Source organism: Pelophylax lessonae (genome assembly GCF_965119305.1).
Source record: "Pelophylax lessonae genome assembly, chromosome: 3".
Classification (NCBI taxonomy): Eukaryota; Metazoa; Chordata; class Amphibia; order Anura; family Ranidae; genus Pelophylax; species Pelophylax lessonae.
The window spans coordinates 587356352-587376011 of record NC_138770.1 but is presented as its reverse complement, the minus strand read 5'-3'; the positions used below and the strand labels follow the sequence as shown (position 1 = coordinate 587376011).

At 42.8% G+C, this 19660-nt stretch overlaps 1 protein-coding gene and 1 long non-coding RNA gene across 2 annotated transcripts in view; one reads left to right on the top strand and one right to left on the bottom strand.

The window, feature by feature from the left end:
• APLF (aprataxin and PNKP like factor) overlaps nt 1-1503 on the bottom strand; it is a 472148-nt gene extending 470645 nt beyond the window's left edge. Inside the window, exon 1 of the mRNA XM_082250272.1 lies at nt 1320-1503. Coding sequence (XP_082106398.1) covers nt 1320-1412 — 93 coding nt within the window. The 5' untranslated portion in view covers nt 1413-1503. The remainder of the gene's footprint in view (nt 1-1319) is intronic.
• A 9941-nt stretch (nt 1504-11444) lies between these two features.
• LOC309549641 lies at nt 11445-18955 on the top strand. Its single transcript, XR_014225027.1, has 2 exons — nt 11445-11554; nt 18480-18955. It is a non-coding gene; the product is annotated as an uncharacterized lncRNA (long non-coding RNA).
• Nucleotides 18956-19660: the final 705 nt, after the last annotated feature.

The window sequence follows — 19660 nt, the reverse complement described above, 5'->3', positions numbered from 1 at the left end:
CCTTTAATTTCTATTCGACCTCTGAGTCCATTGCTCACATGGGCCTGGATCTTCTATCAAGGTGACAAGACATAAGAGCACATCCGCTTCATTCTTACCTTAATCTGGTAAGCGTACACTCCTAAGAGAGCCCGGTTTAGGATCATACCCGGGATATTGTCATCTGTCATCAATGTTGGGACTTTGTGGACTTTATACCTTTATAGATCACTTTTAGCGCAATTTATTTACATAATTTCTCTAGGGTGTGGTCACACTTGAAGTTGCTGCTGTTTTACTTTACTCCTTTAGCGTGGTTAAATTCCCCCCTTTTACTATATACAGATCAGTGCAGTAGGAATTATGATGCAATATATATAGATAGGTAGAGTAGGGATTATGATGAGGTATATACAGATCAGTAGAGTAGGGATTATGATGAGGTTTATACAGATAGGTACAGTAGGGATTATAATGAGGTATATACAGATCAGTAGAGTAGGGATTATGATGAGGTATATACAGATAGGTACAGTAGGGATTATGATGAGGTATATACAGATAGGTACAGTAGGGATTATAATGAGGTATATACAGATCAGTACAGTAGGGATTATAATGAGGTATTTACAGATAGGTACAGTAGGGATTATGATGAGGTATATACAGATAGGTACAGTAGGGATTATGATGAGGTATGTATAGATAGGTACAGTAGGGATCATGATGAGGTATATACAGATCAGTAGAGAAGGGATTATGATGAGGTATATACAGATCAGTAGAGTAGGGATTATGATGAGGTATATACAGATCAGTAGAGAAGGGATTATGATGAGGTATATACAGATCAGTAGAGTAGGGATTATGATGAGGTATATACAGATCAGTAGAGTAGGGATTATGATGAGGTATATACAGATCAGTAGAGTAGGGATTATGATGAGGTATATGCAGATAGGTACAGTAGGGATTATGATGAGGTATGTATAGATAGGTACAGTAGGGATCATGATGAGGTATATACAGATCAGTAGAGAAGGGATTATGATGAGGTGTATACAGATCAGTAGAGAAGGGATTATGATGAGGTATGTAGGAGGTAAATATAGATAGGTACAGTAGGGATTACGATGAGGTGTATACAGATCAGTACAGTAGGGATTATGATGAGGTATGTAGGAGGTAAATATAGATAGGTACAGTAGGGATTACGATGAGGTGTATACAGATCAGTACAGTAGGGATTATGATGAGGTATGTAGGAGGTAAATATAGATAGGTACAGTAGGGATTATGATGAGGTATTTACAGATCAGTAGATAAGAGAGGGAACTCACCCCCAGGAATGGTCCTCTTCCTATCATGGTCTCTCCCTGTGGTACAGAGTATATAGCTCCGCTATCTGTGTCCTCCAGCTGATAGCCCTCCATTGCACACACTGCCTGCCTGTCACCACAACACTGAATTCTCCCTCCACACTGTACTCACGGCTGCCAACACTTCCTGGTGTGTCACCTGACAGTCAGTTATCCAATCACAGGCCCGGAGAAACTCCTCAAAGTAAACAAACGTCATGTGACCAGAGCCACTCCCAGCAGTGTCAGACTGTCAGTGAGATTTGATATCTCGGGGCTCCCAGGCTCTTCCTAGTACTGGGAACACACGTGGGAGGATCCCTCCATACTGATGGATGACAGTCATACTGGTGTCTGTATGAGGGGTTCAATCCCTGAGCAGTATAGAGATCAGGTTGCTGGGGGATCTCTAGTCTCAGCTCCCCGCTGATGTCTGTCCATTTAACCCTTTCCTGATTTCTGCTGATTCATCCATTGGCATAAGATCTCTAATGGCTGCATGTGATTAACCCTTCCATCACCAGCAGTGCAGATCTATGTGTAGAATTCTCTTTAGTAGCAAATCATCTCCCAACCCACAGAGAACTGGGCTGATTTAAAGGGGAAAACATAATGCCATGGTACAGACACAGTGTTAGGAAACTCTCAGTTTAAAATTGTCTCTACAGATAATCATATAATAAGTCTTAGGGTCCATGTACACGAGACGTTGTTAAAAGTCCCTTTGAATGCTGGAATTTTTAGGACGTTTGAAACGTCCGTTCGGTCGCGTTTGTACCCGCGTTTAGCGGGCGTTTGCGTTTAGAACCGTTCCTAGAGGTCAAAAAAATTATTCCCCTTTAAAATGGAAAAACGCCAAACGCGGGTCATCGCGTTCGGTCGCGTTTTTGCGTTTGAAACGCCAGGAAACACACGTTCGAACGCAAATAATTGCGTTCTAAAAAAAGTCCCTGAACGCAACTGCCCGCAAACGACCGCAAACGACCTGGTGTACATGGACAGGTAAGATAAAATGTAGATGGGTTCAGGGGCTTCTAAAAAAAAACGCCCAACTGCTCCTAAACGGCCATTTCCAGCGTCCCGTGTACATGGAGCCTTACCTGTAGGTAATGTAAATACCTCCTAAACTTGCATTCCAACCGATGATGTAATTATACATGCGCAGTACATGAGGGTGTCCTCAATGCGGAGAGTGCCGTGCTTGGATCACGGCTTCCATGAGCATGTGCGGGAGTGATGTCATCACAGCCCAGCCATTGAAATGGGCAAAGCGCACAAACCCAGACAACGATGGAAGCGCCAGCAGCGGTGGGCTCCACTTGAAAGGTAAATCTGTCAAGTATATGCTAGTAAAGGGTGCATAAATCTGCAGGGGCCCATTCAGTGGCATATCATCCATGTGTGTGGGGCACACAGGCCTTCAAGGCAAGGGGGCCCACTGTGCCCTGACACACACTGCACACATGGAGTAGGTACAAGCAACTCTATGGCACTTTCCTGGGCCCCATCATTGCAGGAGAGAGGCACAAAAGGAGGTAGCCAGCACTACAGACATGGAACTTTTTTTATGTTTGCCTGCTTGCAGGCAGCTGGCATTTTCTTTTGCCACCTGGCGGAGGGATTTGTAGCTCCTAAGCTACCTTGCTCCCGCAGTAAATGTGGGGGGGGGGGCGAGGTAATGTCAGAGCGGGATTGTAGCTGTCAGCAGGAGGTGGAGGAGGCGGTGATGGCAGGTGGGCACAGATCCGATCCTCAGACAAGTGCACATTTAACTCAGCTAAAAGCAAGCATTTAAGATGCATACAGTACCGATTCAACCACAGGCTTCAGTGTTTGGTATATTATTACTATTCCTGATAGCAATAATATACAGTGCAAACACTGTCTGCAACCATGAATGACACAGCCAAAGCACCCCTCGTTGTCATTGTGATAATGATGATGATATCCGGTGCTGTGACTGAATCATTAATGGCTGCGGTGTTTGCACTGTATACTATTACTAATTCTGACCAATTAGATTAGAAGTCTGAGGAAGGAGCGCATGCTCCGACAACGCGTCGCCTGCCTACGCCATCACGCTCCACGTCCCAGCCGGAAGTACGCCGCCGGAAGCCCAGACAGTGTCCCCTGGGTTCAGGACAAGCCGTTCCCCATCGGCTCGAGCGGACCATACAGTGGATCGGTCGGATCCTTCTCTACAGGCACCCGGATCTATCGATCCTCCGGATGAACTTTACGGCTATCACCCACTGCTGTTTCCTGTTACTCGTTTGTGAGTATATAGTGTGCTGATTTTTCCAATAAAATTTGAGTCCTATTACACTTAGAGTGGCGCCTGCCTTTCCTTTACAGTCCACTGCAAGTTGTTCTTCTTACTTGGGACAGAGCAGCCTTCAAAAGTGTTTTAAGGACTTGGCTTTTTATGGACTGTTGGACTTTATATGTGCCACGCCAATATTGTTTTCTCATAATATCGTTTTTCCACAGTTTTGTCCTATATGATAGAAATTAATGGTATCCCTCCATTTTCCTTTTGCGCCAGTATACCCCCAGTGTTGTGGGTTCAATGTGGGCAATGTGGCGATCTGCTGCTCAGGGCAGAGAAGAGTGAGGTCCGTCCCAGAAAGCTCACAGTTATGTGGGAGACAGGCCTCACTCAGGAGGTGCCTGGGAACGAGTCAAAGTTACTCCACGGAGCCGGGAGGGGCATGTTCAGGCTGATGATGCAGCTGGAGGCCCTGCCAGCAGTCGGTGGGTCTGCGGGAAGGGAGTTTGGTCGCAGAGCTCCATAGGGAGGGGATCCGTGTCCACACAGACCGTTAGAGAGTGGCCAGAGATATCTACCGCAAGAGCCATAACGGGATCCGCCCCTATCAATGTTCCAGAGCCTGTTAAGTCAGAAACAGTTCCAGTGTCGTCTTCCAGCGCCAGCAGTGAGGGTGAGAGATGCCCTGTCAGAATTGATTCCCCATCCTTTTATATGAAGTATGGATCACTTGCGGAAGACATGGATGATTGGGGATCAGTCGATGAGACTGAGTGGGAATGGGAGTCAGAAGCTGGGCGCAGCTCCCCAGGTTCCGAATGTGAATGCACCATTAGACCAGGAAGCCAAGGAGGCTATCGAGAGGGGGGGGCACTGGCCCAGAAATTGGGGTTCTGCGACGCCTACGTTGCAAGAGTCCCAGACCTCACCCCACCAGAGAACATTGCCAGGGCCAGGGACCAGAACACAGCAAACGAGGAAATGATACAGAGGGTATGTACCCCATTTTCTCCACCAGGGAGAGGAAACAGGAGAACCCTCCCCCGGTTGTCCTGGATGCAACGGTGGATGCAGAAGAAAGTTGCACAGGAGTACGGCTATGATTACCCCTATGCCCCCAGGGAGGTAATGCTTCTGGTAGAAAAATTCCGGGATTTCTAATGCGACTAAATAATTTGGGACTTCCTATTTGTTCCAGAACCTTACAGGGATTCCCCGGAAGAGAGGCTAAAGAAAAGTTCAACAAAGTAAAGACTCAGTGGTACTATGGGCGCTCTATTTATATAGACAGGGTAGAAGTCCGTCGCCCTGATGGGTTAAGACACGCTTGGTCTATCCGGTCAAGAATGAGCCAGGGGAGTATGTCCAAGTACCCCATCCGAAGTATTATATCTGAGATTGTTAGTATCTCATATAGAGGAGGAGCATCAGGAACAGAGAAAAAAAACTGTGTGGCCGGCTGGCTACCACAACTGGCCAAGGAAATTTTAAAGTGATCTGATGCTGAATCCAAGTTTGCCAGTGCTTGAAATAGACCCCTTGGGCCATTGGGCCAGGGTCTTTTGAAAGTCAAGTATTGCAGTTTCAGACCTTTTAGGGCCATCGGGCCAGGATCTTTTGTGGATTACAAATGGCTGCGTGGGACATCATCCCCAGTCTTGACAGATGAAAATATTGCTACAAAGTTCAAGTGTGTCCAGGAACTTTGGTGGGGGTGCCCTGCTGCCCCCTGTGAAGTTCCTTGACTCAGCAGGACTGTAGGTCATGAGAGACTGTGACCTGCCCTGTTTCCTTATTGAAGTGCTTGGAAGGACAGCAGAGGGTGCTGTGTTTCACTTCTACAAAGGACTCTGCCTAGACAGCTAGTGTTAGGGGACAAGCTCTTCAAAAGAGGGAGAGGACCCCGGCGTGTCAAGACACTGGCTAGCAGAGGTAGTCAGAGAGGGAATGGAAAGGTCGCCCTTACAAGCAGTGAAGGAGGGTCTTTCCATTCAACTGTTCAGATAGGTTAGGCTTGCATTTTCATATGTGTATGTAGTTGACTAACTTTTGCTTCCCTTCTCTCTATACAGGTGGGGTCACCTGAGAAATAGACAGTCAGGATGTTTGCATTGTATTTTTCTCTGTTGTAAAAATGTGTACAGCAGAGTGTAAAGATCTATTTTTCTACGCTAATTTATTTGTAAATTTGTTTTTCCCTTTTCCCCCTTTTCCAGGTTTGTGGGATACTCCTGATTTTTGGCAGAATTTTGACAGGTGGCGGCTGCCTCAGAGTCACAGGGACCTGACTCAATTAGGTGTGGGGTGGGTGTAGCACCCTACAGGTAGGTGCTAGGCAAATGTATAATGGGTCTTGTCTGCCTAACAGCAGGGCCATGATTTATTTTTTTTGCCAGGGTGTCATGGCTTCCAGGTGTTCCTGCTGAAGGGGGAGTCCCCCCACTGGCTCCTGTGAGAGGCTTCTCATAGGGCAGTGGAGGAAACCCAATCAGGGGACACATTCAGGCTTGTAATTACCCCAGAAGGCAGATTATGCCACAAGGGATTCTGGGAGTGGGGATAAGTTTGAGGGAAGTGCGTGACTCGGTGTCTTTGGCGGGAGCGGGGTCCCAGGGGGGAGAGAACGGCTGTCTCTCCTCCTGTTTGAGGGGGAGGATGTCTCAGGTGCTGCCTGGGAATCCAAAGGGTGCTGAGTTGAGCTGGGGGGATCCGGTGTGCAGAGAACCGGTGGGGAGCGAGAGGGGTCCAGTCCCGGGGGGCCTGCACAGGTTGTGAGTGCTGGGAATTGCCCCTGGGGGTCTGCCTGAAGTGTTAGGGGGTACTACTCCGGAGAGGGTTCTAGGATCCAGATGTCAGCTAGCTGTAAAGGGGGTGCCTAGGTTGAGGACCCTGAAGTGACAGAGGGGGGTACCTTGGTTGAGGACCCTGAAGTGACAGAGGGGTTACCTGGTCAGGGCACCCTGAGGAGTTGAGGGGGGCGCCTGCAGTTTGGGCCCTGAGGAGACAGTGTACAGTATGTTGTTTGAGAGTTGCAGTCATGCAGGAATTCATATCAATCTACCTCAAGCCAGTGCAGGACTGGAGGAAAAAGTCAGTGACTTTGCAGTGCAGCAGTGTTAGAAGCTCATTATTCTATAGTCCTGGATCTTCTGGACCCAAAGTCAGGGATTCAGCACTTCCTTCAGTGTGTTCTGAGCGTCAGCGAGCTTTGGCTAACGCCGGCTGGCGTCAAGACAGCGTTGACGGACAATTTCTGAGAAAGTCCCAAGTTGTATTTAGTTGAGCCTAAGGGAGTGTCCCACTCATTCCCTTCTCCCATCCCCTTAGGTACAATGAAGCAGCAAAATAAAGATGCCGGAGTTGTTCATGTCTCAGTTCTCACACCCAGGGTCACAGCTCACAAGGCCCGGAGAGGTGACCGGTAACAATGGCAGACGCACATCAGGCCCAATGCCTGGAAAACCTGCTACACCAGTTATCGTCATTTCCTTTCTCCCACGCTGTCCGTGTCTGAGGAAAGGAAAGACGATAACTGGCTTTCCAGTACCGAACTGTTGCGATGTTCGAAAGTTCTGGTACGAATTGAACAGGGAGTCATTTGCCCATCCCTAGTCACCACACCAGTGTGAACCAGCATCCCAGTGTAAGCCTGCAACAGTGTCCCTGATTGTCGCCACACCAGTTCCAGTGTCACCAGACCAGTGTAAGCCAATAACAGTGCTCCTGATCACTGCCACACCAGTGAAGTGTTGACTCTGCCTGCTGCTTGTACTGACCCTGGCCTGTTCATTGACTACTTTTCTGCCTACTGACTGGATCAATCCTTTATCTGTTTACTGACCATATCTTTGCCACTGACTACTTTTCTGCGAGAAACCAGTCTCAGCCATTCCCTGTGGATGACTTCCTAGAACCACAGAAACTCTTTAGTTCTTCAATTACAGTACCTATAGGTGAGCCTTATTATAGACTTTCCCATAGGTTCAATTCAAAGATAGGAGTTTACTTCCACTTTAATAGGGGGGGGGCTTAGCAGTGAGCAATTTGGAGAGCCGCCGGCTGAACCGGGAATAGCTGGCGACTTTCGAGTGACGTTGCTAATGAAGATGGCAGCACGGGACTAAGCATGGGGCAGAAGAGAGAAGAATCTCAGCAGGACACTACTAAATCTCGCGGGTGGGTAAGCATGTTTTCTGTGCATGACCCGCAATCAGGTAAGCTGGGAATATAAAAACAAATGTGAGGAGGAAGGGGAAGGACTGCTTTAGGTGATTTCAAAAGAAAATATGGCGTTAGAGTCTGAAACACATAAAAAGAACAAATCAGCATTTTTTTTGCTAGAAAATACTTAGAACCCCCAAACCCTATATATATGTATATATATATATATATATATATATATATATAATTTTTTTTTTTTTAGCAGAGGTCCGAAAGAATTACATTTTTTTATGTCACATGCTTTTTGAAAGGCAGTTTATGAAGCACAATTTTTTTTCAGCTGGCACCCGCTGATCGACGACGAGACAGATATATATATAAACAATGCAGAACCCTGTCCTGTCAGCAGAGATGTGCTGGATTTTGTTTCCCTGCAACGGGGATTCATAAACAGAACATCACTTAGTGAAAGCAGCTCACAGTAAACACAAAAACACTGGTTAGGCACACATTTAACCCTTTGATTACCTTAGATGTTAACCCCTTCCCAGCCAGTGTCATTAGTACAGTGACATTGCAAATGTTTAGCACTGATAAATTTGTTAGTGTCACTGGTTCCCACAAAGTATCTGATAGTGTCAGACCGTCTGCCATAATATCACAGTCCCGCTAGAAGTAGCTGATCGCTGCCATTACTAGTATAAAAAAAATAATAAATAAAAATTCCTTAAATATCAATAAAAATAGTAAATCAATATACTCTTATTGGGATTTTTTTTTTACTAACAATATGTAGCAGAATACATATTTGCCTAAATTTATGAAGAAATTTGATTTTTTTTAATGTTTTTATTAGATATGTTTTATAGCAGAAAGTAAAAAATATTGTTTGTTTTTTAAAACTTTCCGTCTTTTTTTCGAATTATAGCGCAAAAAATAAAAAACACAGTGGTGATCAAATGTCACCAACAGAAAGCTCAATTTGTGGGGAAAGAATTATATAAATTTCATTTGTGTACAGCGTTGATGACCACGGAAATGTCAGTTAAATTACCGCAGTGCCTAAAAGCAAAACATTGCCTGGTCATGAAGGGGGGGGGGGGTGAATCTTCCAGAGGTCGAGTGGTTAATAAAGCTCTGCCACCACAATTCTGGGATCACCAAATTAGCTTCTGCTGCTACCTTGACACGTTTATTGCTGCTTCTGTTTAATCCAATAACAACAGTGCCAGTTACTTGGTCTGTGAATGTCTTTCCTCCATCTTGGGTACCAACTGTCTGTCCCTGCCCATATACAGGTAGAGGTGTTCATCTCAGGAGTGAGCAGTAGAGGGTGGCTATGTTCACAAACACAAGGGGGGCATGGAGATGGAACATAGCCACCCTAGAACAGGAAGTTTGAGAATAGCAAAAACATGCATTTGAGAGATGAAACAATGGAAGAGAGAGATAATAGGTACATTACACTTACAGTATATTTTTTGCGATTCGGCACTGCGTTACTTTAACGGACAATTGAGCGGTGGTGCAACGTTGTACCCAAATAAAAATGGATGTCTTTTCCCACAAACAGAGCTTTCTTTTGGTGGTGTTTGATCACCTGTACAATTTTTAATTTTTGTGCTATAAACAAAAAAAGAGCGACAATTCTGGAAAAAAAAAAATAACAATATTTTTCACATTCTGCTTTATAACATTACTAAAAAAAAATGTAAAAATCGAATTTTTTCATCATTTTAGGCCAATTTGTATTCTGCTACATATTTTGGTAAAGAAAATCCCAATTAGCGTATTTTAATTGATTTGCGCAAAAGTTATCTTTTCTACAAACTAGGGGAAAGAATTATGTCATTTTTATTTTATTTATTTTGTTACTATTAATGGCGGTGATCAGCAATTTTTAGCGGGACTGTGACATTGTGGAGGACAGATCAGACAACTGTCATTTTTTACATTTTTGGTGGGACCAGTCCCATTACTACAGTAATCCATGCTAAAAATATGCACTGTTACTGTAGTAATGACACTGGCAGGGAAGGGGTTAACTCAAGGGCGATCAAAGGGTTAAGTGTTTGCCTAGGGGGGTGTTTTCTAACTGTGAGACGGATGGGCTTGTGGAATCAACACAGAGACCTGTGATCCTAAATAGGAGGTTCACAGGAACTCTGTGCTGATTCCTGAGAGAACAACGGTCTGCTGTGTTTACAACAGCCGACTGTCGTTCTCTCTCTCACCGGGGGGCCCGGTGGCAATCGCGGCTGCTAGCCCCTTGTGTCAACTTTCCCGCTGGCTAATGAGGGTTGCGCGCGCGCCCCCAGGATCGCTCCTGCGGATCGCCATACATGTACGGCAATTCGCGCAGCCGAGCCAGCCTGCCGCAGTATATCTGCGGTGGGTTGTCGGCAAGTGGTTAAAAATGTGGGTTTAGTGTCACTTTAAATGAACTTCTCTATTGACAATAATAATTTAGTTCCAAAAAATATATGCTTTTTTTAATTTTAGATAAAGAAAGAATAGCTTTCTTATATAGCTGTTTTTATGATTACAGCCAAACACACCTACACAGGTTGAACTGGATGGACTATTGTCTTTATTCAACCTCATCTACTATGTAACTAATGCCTCGTACACACGTACCGATCGTCGGCCGACCGATTGGCCGTCTTTTGTCCAGGGCTGTCCTGTCCGCTGAAAAGCGCAAAAGACTGCACAAGAATTTTGTCCGCCGACTGCAGAAGTGATGTCATGTGATGGTTAACACTCCCTGTGTTTTTTTCTTCTCTGAGCATGCCCAGTCTTGCAAATCTGCTGATTGTCGGCCGGATTCTGTACTGACTGGCGAACAATCGGCCGTTCTGGTGTTGGCCAACAAAAATTTTAATGCTTGCACGACAGATTATTTTCGGCCGAAAGTGCGCTGTCGGCAGCATCATACTAACAAGCCTACAATAGGCCGATCGGTCGTCGGCCGAATATTTACGGCCGACAATCGGTACGTGTGTACGGGGCTTAAGATCAAAAAAATTCTTAGGCCCCTTTCACACAGGCGGACCGTTCAGATCCGCCTGTCCTTTTTTTTGGCGGATCTGAACGGTCCCCCATGCATCTCTATGGGGCATCGGATGTCAGCGTAGACATGTCCGCTGACACCCGACCCGATCCATCGGATCGGATGAGAACGGACCGACAGTCCGTTCCCATCCGATTCCCCTATAGAGATCTATGGGGCTGTGACAGCTGTGTCTCCGCACACAGCGCGGAGAACAGCTGTCATTCTTCTGCTCAGCGGGGGATCGGCGGATCGATCCCCCGCTGAGAAAGCGGAGTCCCTTTGACGGACACAGTGTGTGAAAGGAGCCTTAAAGTATCGTTTGCCCCTAAAAAATTGTCTTTCTGAAACCTTTCAACATTGTATAGTGCAGTTTTTTTTTTTACCCCTAGAAAATGAAGTCACGTCTCCAACAAACAAAAATCTCTTGATCATAGGTAATAGCTTTCAATTGCTTGGAAATGTGTTAATCTTTAACATACAATCTTTTACACGCATTCCAGAGTTCACAGTTAGCAAGGAGGGGAAAGGTATCACGTCATGCAAAAGATTATTCTAGAAATCAGCCAGCAGCCAATCAGAAAAGAGTTGAGATGACGTTATTCGAAAGATAATTCTAGAAATTGGACAGAAACCAATCGGCAACGTCATTATATAATAAGTGGGTGGAGCCAGAGTATGAAAAGGCAAAAGTCCATACTCTTACACATTCATTACTTTGCAAGGTAAACGAGTTAGGTGAGTCCCGCTGCTTATCATTCCTTCATTTAGGTTGAATATTTGCTTTCTGCCTGGCCAAAAGGTACTATGTTGTATGTTATTATATTTGTTCTTACACTGGCAAAAACATTATGTAATATACATTATATATAGTGCTGAAAAAAAAAATGTTTTAGTTGTGGATAGAGTGGAGAGGGATTACAACAGCTGTCAGGTTTTTATTGCTGTCTGTGCCTCTGTTTTGAAGGTTCACCACGATAGGGGTAATTAATTAATAGCAACTCTCCTTAAGAAGGACTCAAACACCCTAAAACATAACAGAACTTCTATTCTTTCTTCACTTTATCCATAACTACAATAAAAAGCTTTGGTTGGCTATAGCTTAGGCATGGAATACCGTCACTGTCCCCTTTGCTGCTGTCATGCACCAGGTTTCACAATGTAATGGTCTTTGAGAAGATGACGGATAGACAATTTAATTACTACATTTCATAAACTATGGGAACAGAGTCCTACATGCCACCTACATGTCATTGCTTTTGTAGAGACTAGATGTGATCGACACATATTTCCCCACCTCCCTTCAACCCCCCCGAGCAAGGGATGTAATCCAAGCTCTGCTTTCCTCCGAGGCAACAACATTTGTTTTATATCCTGCCTGTTTGATCATGGGCTACACCTGTATCTCCACTAGATCTACTTGTGTATAAACTGTAATATGTTTTACTGCACCAATTCTTGCTGCAAACAGCAGTCCTCTTGTACACATTATTTTTTCTTTTCAGTAACGGATTGCTTGCTTGAAATTTAAAATTGTAAAATCAACAAAAATGTACTGAAAGATAAAAATAAAAAGTTTTGCTAGGAGTTAAACCCTAATGTCTTGTAAATGTAACCAGATAAATCCAGATATGTAAATGTTAATATTGCATGTAATGTATCGGTGGAAATAAACAGCAGTGACAGGTTAGTGTTTATATTGGTTTTGTCTTTGTATAAGAACAGGTTTTATGTGAAGGTAGGAAAAGCCCTGAAGTACCTGCTTGACCTACCTGCCAGCTTCCACTTTGCTAAGATAGTGACAAAGCACAGGCATTGTTAGCAGCTTGTTTAGCCAAACTAGTTTTATGGTGCTTCTTTTTCCATTTTTCTTACATACTACCGGAGATTGTCAGAGACTCCAAGCATTCTACAGTCATGGCCAAAAGTTTTGAGACTGACACAAATATTAATTTTCACAAAGTCTGCTGCCTCAGTTTTTATGATGGCAATTTGCATATATCCCAGAATATTATGAAGAGTGATCAGATAAATTGCAATTAATTGCAAAGCCCCTCTTTGCCATGAAAATGAACCTAATCCTATAAAAACATTTCCACTGCATTTGTGAGAAGGCATCAGGGCACTCAAAGTCCAGCAAGCACCAGGACCGTCTCTTATACTTGATTCATCTGCGGGATTGGGGTACCACCAGCGCAGAGCTTGCTCAGACTTTTAGAGAATAGCCTGGTGTCAAAGAAGGGCAGCAAAGAAGCCACTTCTCTCCTGGAAAAACATCAGGGGCAGACTGATATTCTGCAAAAGGTACAGGGATTGCACTGCTGAGGACTGGGGTAAAGTCATTTTCCCTGATGAATCCCCTTTCCAATTGTTTGGGCCATCCGGAAAAAAACTTGTCCGGAGAAGAAATGGCGAGCGCTACAATCAGTCCTGTGTCATGCCAACAGTAAAGCATCCTGAGACCATTCATGTGTGGGGTTGCTTCTCAGCCAAGGGAGTGGGCTCACTTACAATTTAGCCTAAGAACACAGCCATGATTAAAGAATGATGCAAAAGCATCCTCTGAGATCAACTTATTCCAACCATCCAAGAACAGTTTGGTGATGAACAATTAGATGTAAAGAAATGACTGCGCCAATGTCATGCACGCAAAGCTGCAGACACTGCAACACAACGATGTTGTAATAGAATAGAGAAATGAAAAAAAGTGCCGCGCTAAATCAATGGCAAAAATGATTGCCAACCGTCAGTGTGACCACTAAAGGGCCACATATACCATTTCATGTAAAAAATAACTGTATATGGTGTATTAAAGTGAAAAATAGCAAATGTGCAAATAATCAACAAAGTTCAGTTAAAATATTGTGCAAAATAACCATGATAATAAAGTGAAAAGAATTTGTGCAAAACCAATGCATGTGCAAAAATAGCAATAAAAATCACTTCATGTGTAAATGGTGGAAAAAAAAAGGGGGGGGGGGGTAAGTTCATCAATCAGCAGCAAAAAAGTGCTCTGAATTAAAATCCATATCCAAGAGAAGCCCGTGTTCTGAAACTGGAAACTTGTCACCCTGAGTGCGACTGTCACCAAAGAAGAGTCAGGAGTGCTTACCGGAACAAATGGACTCTACTACCAGCGATGAAGAGTCATACAGGCAAGAAAATGATAGCCATAGAAGAGTCTCCTGGTAGCTTTCCCCAATCTCGTCAGATCTCAATTAAGTCAATAAGCATGGATGCCCCAAAAAAACAAAGAACTCCTCATAGCATAAAACCATCATTGGTATAACTTTATTAAAAAGTAAAACATACCCCAGTCGAAGTCTCTCAAGACGAAACGCGTCAGTTCCTGTGAGTCTACTCCACTACAAATAACTTTTTGTGATCACAACATCTATATTTATATCGCTTTTAAACCATTGGGAGCATGTAAGTGTTCTACTTTTTAATAAAGTTATACCAATGATTGTTTTATGCTATGAGGAGTTCTTTGTTTTTACGGGGAATCCATGCTTATTGACCTAATTGAGATCTGACGAGATGGTAAAAGCAACCGGGAGGCTCTTCTATGGCTATCATTTTCTTGCCTGTATGATTCTTCACCACTGGTAGTAGAGTCCATTCGTTCTGGTATGCGCTCCTGACTCTTCTTTGGTGACAGTCGCACTTAGGGTGACAAGTTTACAGTTTCAGAACACGGGCTTCTCTTGGATATGGAATTTAATTCAGAGCACTTTTTTGCTGCTGATTGATGAACTTACCACTTTGTTTTTCACTTTTTACACAAGAAATGTTTTTTATTGCTATTTTTTAACATTTGCACAATTTATTTGCACTTTATTATCATGGTTATTTTGCACAATATTTTAACTGTACTTTGTTGATTATTTCTCCATTTGCTATTTTGTACTTTAATACACAATATACAGACAGTTATTTTTACAGGAAACGGTATATGTGGCCCTCTAGTGGTCACACTAGGTTGGCAGTAATTTTTGCCATTCATTTAGCACGACACTTTTTTCATTTCTCTGGTGATGAACAATGCCTTTTCCAGCATGGTGGAGCAACCAAGTGGCTTGGGGAACAAAACATCAACATTTTGGGTCCATGGTCAGGAAAGACCCCAGACCTTAATCCCTCTGAGAACTTGTGGTCAATCTCCAAGAGACGAGTGAACTAAAAATAAACCCCACAAATTCTGACAAACTCCAAGCATTGATAATGCAAGAATGGGCGGCCATCAGTCAGGATGTGGCCCAGAAGTTGATTGACAGCATGCCAGGACGAATTACAGAGGCCTTGAAAAAGAAGGGTCATTACTGCAAATATTGACTCTTTGCATAAACTTAACGTAATTGTCAATAAAAGTCTTTGACACTTATGAAATGCTTGTAATTATACTTCAGTGTACCATAGTAACATGTGATGAAAAGATCTAAAAACACTGAAGCAGCAGACTTTGTAAAAATATGTATTGGTGTCATTCTCAAAACTTTTGGCCACGGCTGTACAGGAGATGGTCAGAAATTGAACATGTAGAATATGGTCAAAAACTGAGGACATATTAAATGAGATGGTCAAAGACTGGACATACCACAGTAGATGGACAGAGACTATACATACCACAATATAGGATAATTGACTATAGGTATGCTACAAAAGATGGTTAAAGACTGGATATACTACATTAGATGGTCAAAGACTGAGAGCGTTCTACAGGAGAATGTCACAATTGGGACATACTACAGTAGATAGTCAGAGAATGGACGAACCACAGCATATGGTCAGAGACTGTGGGTATGCTACAGGAGATAGGAACTCGACATAAGGCAGTATATGGTCAGAAACTGTCATATCTCCCAATCTGAGATGGGAATGAGGGACAACTATTAGCAAAAGTATGTAGGCATAGGACACGCCAAGTCCCCCCTAAAGGAGAATTGTACAAAAAAATGATTGGTTAAACCCACAAGTGCTTTTTTACCACTACTATTGCTTTATATTGGCTTTTTGAAATTACATATGCTGAAATTTAGAAATTGGATGAAAGATTTAGCACTGTAAAACACTTTTTGATAGATAAGCGGTGCATTTTATATATGAGGGACACATGTGGAGGAAAGACGGACAGAGGGACTTTGTTCCAAATGAGGGACAGTCCCTCAAAATCAGGGACAGTTGGGAGCTATGGACTGTGGGTATGCTAAATGAGATGGTCCAAGGCTGGGCATAATATATTATATAGTCAGAGACTGAACATACCACAGCATAGGACCGGAGACTGTGGATGTATTACAGTAGCTGGTTAGATACTGGATATACTTCAATACATGGTCAAGGACTACAAGCATGCTACAGGAGATGTCAGAAACTAGACATGCTACAGTATATAGTCAGAATTTGAGGGCATCCTAACCAAGATTGTCAGAGACTAGACATGACAAAGTACGGTATATTGCCAGAGAATTGAAATAGGTTACAAGAGATGGCTAAAAACTGGACATACTTCATTAGATAGTAGGAGATTGCAAGCATGCTACAGAATATGGTCAGAAAGTGGACAACCTACAGTAAAAAGTCAGACTGGACTTAACACAGTAAATGGTCAGAGACTGATTATGCTGAAGTAAATAGTTAGAGACTTGGTATAACGCAGTATATGGTCAGACACTGCAGGCATGCTAAAAGACGTTGTCAGACACTGGACATACTACAGTGCATGGTCAGAGACTGCAGATATCACAATTTATGGTGAGAGACTGTGGGTATATGTTACAGAAGATAACCAGAGACTAGACATATTACAGTAGATAGTCAGAAAGTGGACCTACTGCTGTAAATGTTCAGAAACTGTGGTTATGCTTCAGTAGATTGTTAGAGACTAGACATACCACAGTAGATGGTCGGAGGGTGCAACCATGCTAAAGGAGATAATCAGAGACTGTTGGTATACTACAAGAGATGGTCAAAGACTGCAAGCATGCTACAGGAAATGTACAGAAACTGGATATATCATGGTAGATGGATAGAAACTGGACATAATACAGTATATGGTCAGAGAATGTGGATATGCTACAAGAGATGATTAAAGACTATACATACTACATTAGATGATCAGAGACTACAAGCATGCTACAAGAGATGGTCGAAAACTGGATATGCTACAGTGGATAGTCAGAGAATGAACTTACCACAGCATATGTGGACTGCAGGTATTCTATCAGAGATAGTTAGAGACAGGATATATGGCAGTAAATGGACATGCTAAAAGAGATTTTCAGAGGGAGGACATACTACAGTAGATGGTCATAGACTGGACATGATACAGGAGATGGTCATAGACTGGACATGTTAGAGAAGATGGTCATAGACTGGACATGCTACAGGAGATGGTCATAGACTGGACATGCTACAGGAGATGGTCAGATACTGCAGGCATGCTACAGGAGATGGTCATAGACTGGACATGCTACAGGAGATGGTCATAGACTGGACATGCTACAGGAGATGGTCATAGACTGGACATGCTACAGGACATGGTCAGATACTGCAGCCATGCTACAGGAGATGGTCATAGACTGGACATGCTACAGGAGATGGTGAAGTACTGCAGGCATGCTACTGGAGATAATCAGAGACTGGGGATACTACAATAGATAGTCAGAAACTAAAGTTACTGCAGTATATGGTCAGGGACTGCGGGCGTGCTAAAGGAGATGGTCAGAGACTGGACATATGACAGTATGTGATCAAAGACTGTGGATATGCTACAGTAGATTGTTAAAGACTGGACATACTACAGTAGCTGGTTAGAAACTTTTAAGCAAGCTACAAGAGATGGTAAAAAACTACAGTGAATGAACCGAGGTTGCAGACATCCTATCAGAGATGGTCAGAGGCTATAAAAACAACAGTAGATGGTCAGAATCTAGACATACCAGAGGATAAACAGAGACTATAGGCATGCTAAGGAGATGGTCAGAGACTAGACATACAAGAGCAGACAGTTGGAGACTGGATATACCACAGTAAATGATCAGATACTTTGGATATGCTACAGAAGATGGTCAGAAACTGGACATGCTACCTTAAATAAACAGACTGGAATTACTGCAGTAAATAATCAGAGACTGGATATGCTACAGGAGATAGACTGACCATACCACAGTAAATAGACAGAAAGTCATGCTAAAAGAAATTGTCAGACAATGGACATGCTACAATATATGGTCAGAAACTGAGGGTATGCTAAATGAGATGGTCAGACACTAGACATATTACTGATGGACAATATTTAAACACCCCACCGTATATGGACAAGAGAGTAAATGTCTACCACGTCAGGGAAATTTCTTGATTGGATAAGCTGTCACTTGGAACACATCATCCCATTGAAAGATTTGCCCATACCTCTTATCCTGGTGACAACTTTTTTGGATTTCCTATCACTTTCTCTTTTGGTAACAATGGTCACCAGGATAAATGAAGAGGGTGACTTTTCATAGCATAGACAAAGACAACAAAAACTAACGGGGTTCTAATCCAAAACTAAAAAAAAAAATGAATTTGTAACTGCATGTTTTTACTCACTCTTCTAGGTGCATATTTTGTTGCTTTTTTATATTGTGTTGTAATGTATTCTTTTTCTTTGTTGTATAAGGTATATCTGCTGATTATCAACTCTGCACGGAACCCTTTGTACTACTTCCATCACAGTGATCTAGGGAAATACCATAGTACCTTAAAAGACTTCACTTGCTGAATATTTGCGTTCTGCCTGGCCAAATCTAAAGGTGCCGCATTGCTATTCCTGAGTTGTATTGTGAGTATGGCATGAAAGGTGTTGCGTTAAGACAGGGACAAAGGACTACTGACCTACAGCCTGCCTTGGTGCAAGTTATCTGGTTTATGAAACATTTAACATACACAATGGTTCTAAGGGGGTTCAACATAGTAATGGTTTGTATTGTGTACATGTGATCTGTATTTGTTTATCAATGACTCAATGCAACTATATCTAAGATTTTCACAGGTGTGTATTTTCTTGTCTAGTTTTCATGATGCATTGTAATGTGTAATTTTTCATTACCATGTATATAGTTGCTTGTGTCTGTTTGAATAAACATAAAGTCTTCACTTTCTGTTGGTATTTTTGTGTCTGTTTATAGCTGTCCGTATATTCCACACATTTATATGTACATATTTCAATGTGTCTTCTGATACTTCAATCTGAACTTCTTCACAGGCATAGGTTTGCTGTCACTGCAGTACATTTCTCCTGTACAAACATATAACATCTATGTAAATGTTTCTTTGATCTGAGCACTAATGCAGCATTTATATACTTAGACCCTATAGCTGTATATATATATATATATATATACACAGTATCTCACAAACGTGAGTGCACCCCTCACATTTTTGTAATTATTTTATTATATCTTTTCAAGTGACAACACTGAAGAAGTGACACTTTGCTACAATGTAAAGTAGTGAGTGTACAGCTTGTATAACAGTGTAAATTTGCTGTCCCCTCAAAATAACTCAACACAGCCATTCATGTCTAAACCACTGGTTACCAATATTCAAAAAAGGGCAGAGGCATATCCCGGGAAATTATAGGCCGGTTAGCCTGACATCAATAGTATGTAAACTACTGGAAGGGATGATAAGGGACTATATTCAAGAATTTGCTAAAGTCAACAGTATCATCAGCAGTAATCAGCATTGGTTTACAAAAGGACGTTCTTGTCAAAACAGTCTGTTAACATTCTATGAGGAGGTGAGCTGTGAGCTAGATAGGGGGAGACCTGTGGATGTGGTGTATCTGGAGTTTGCTAA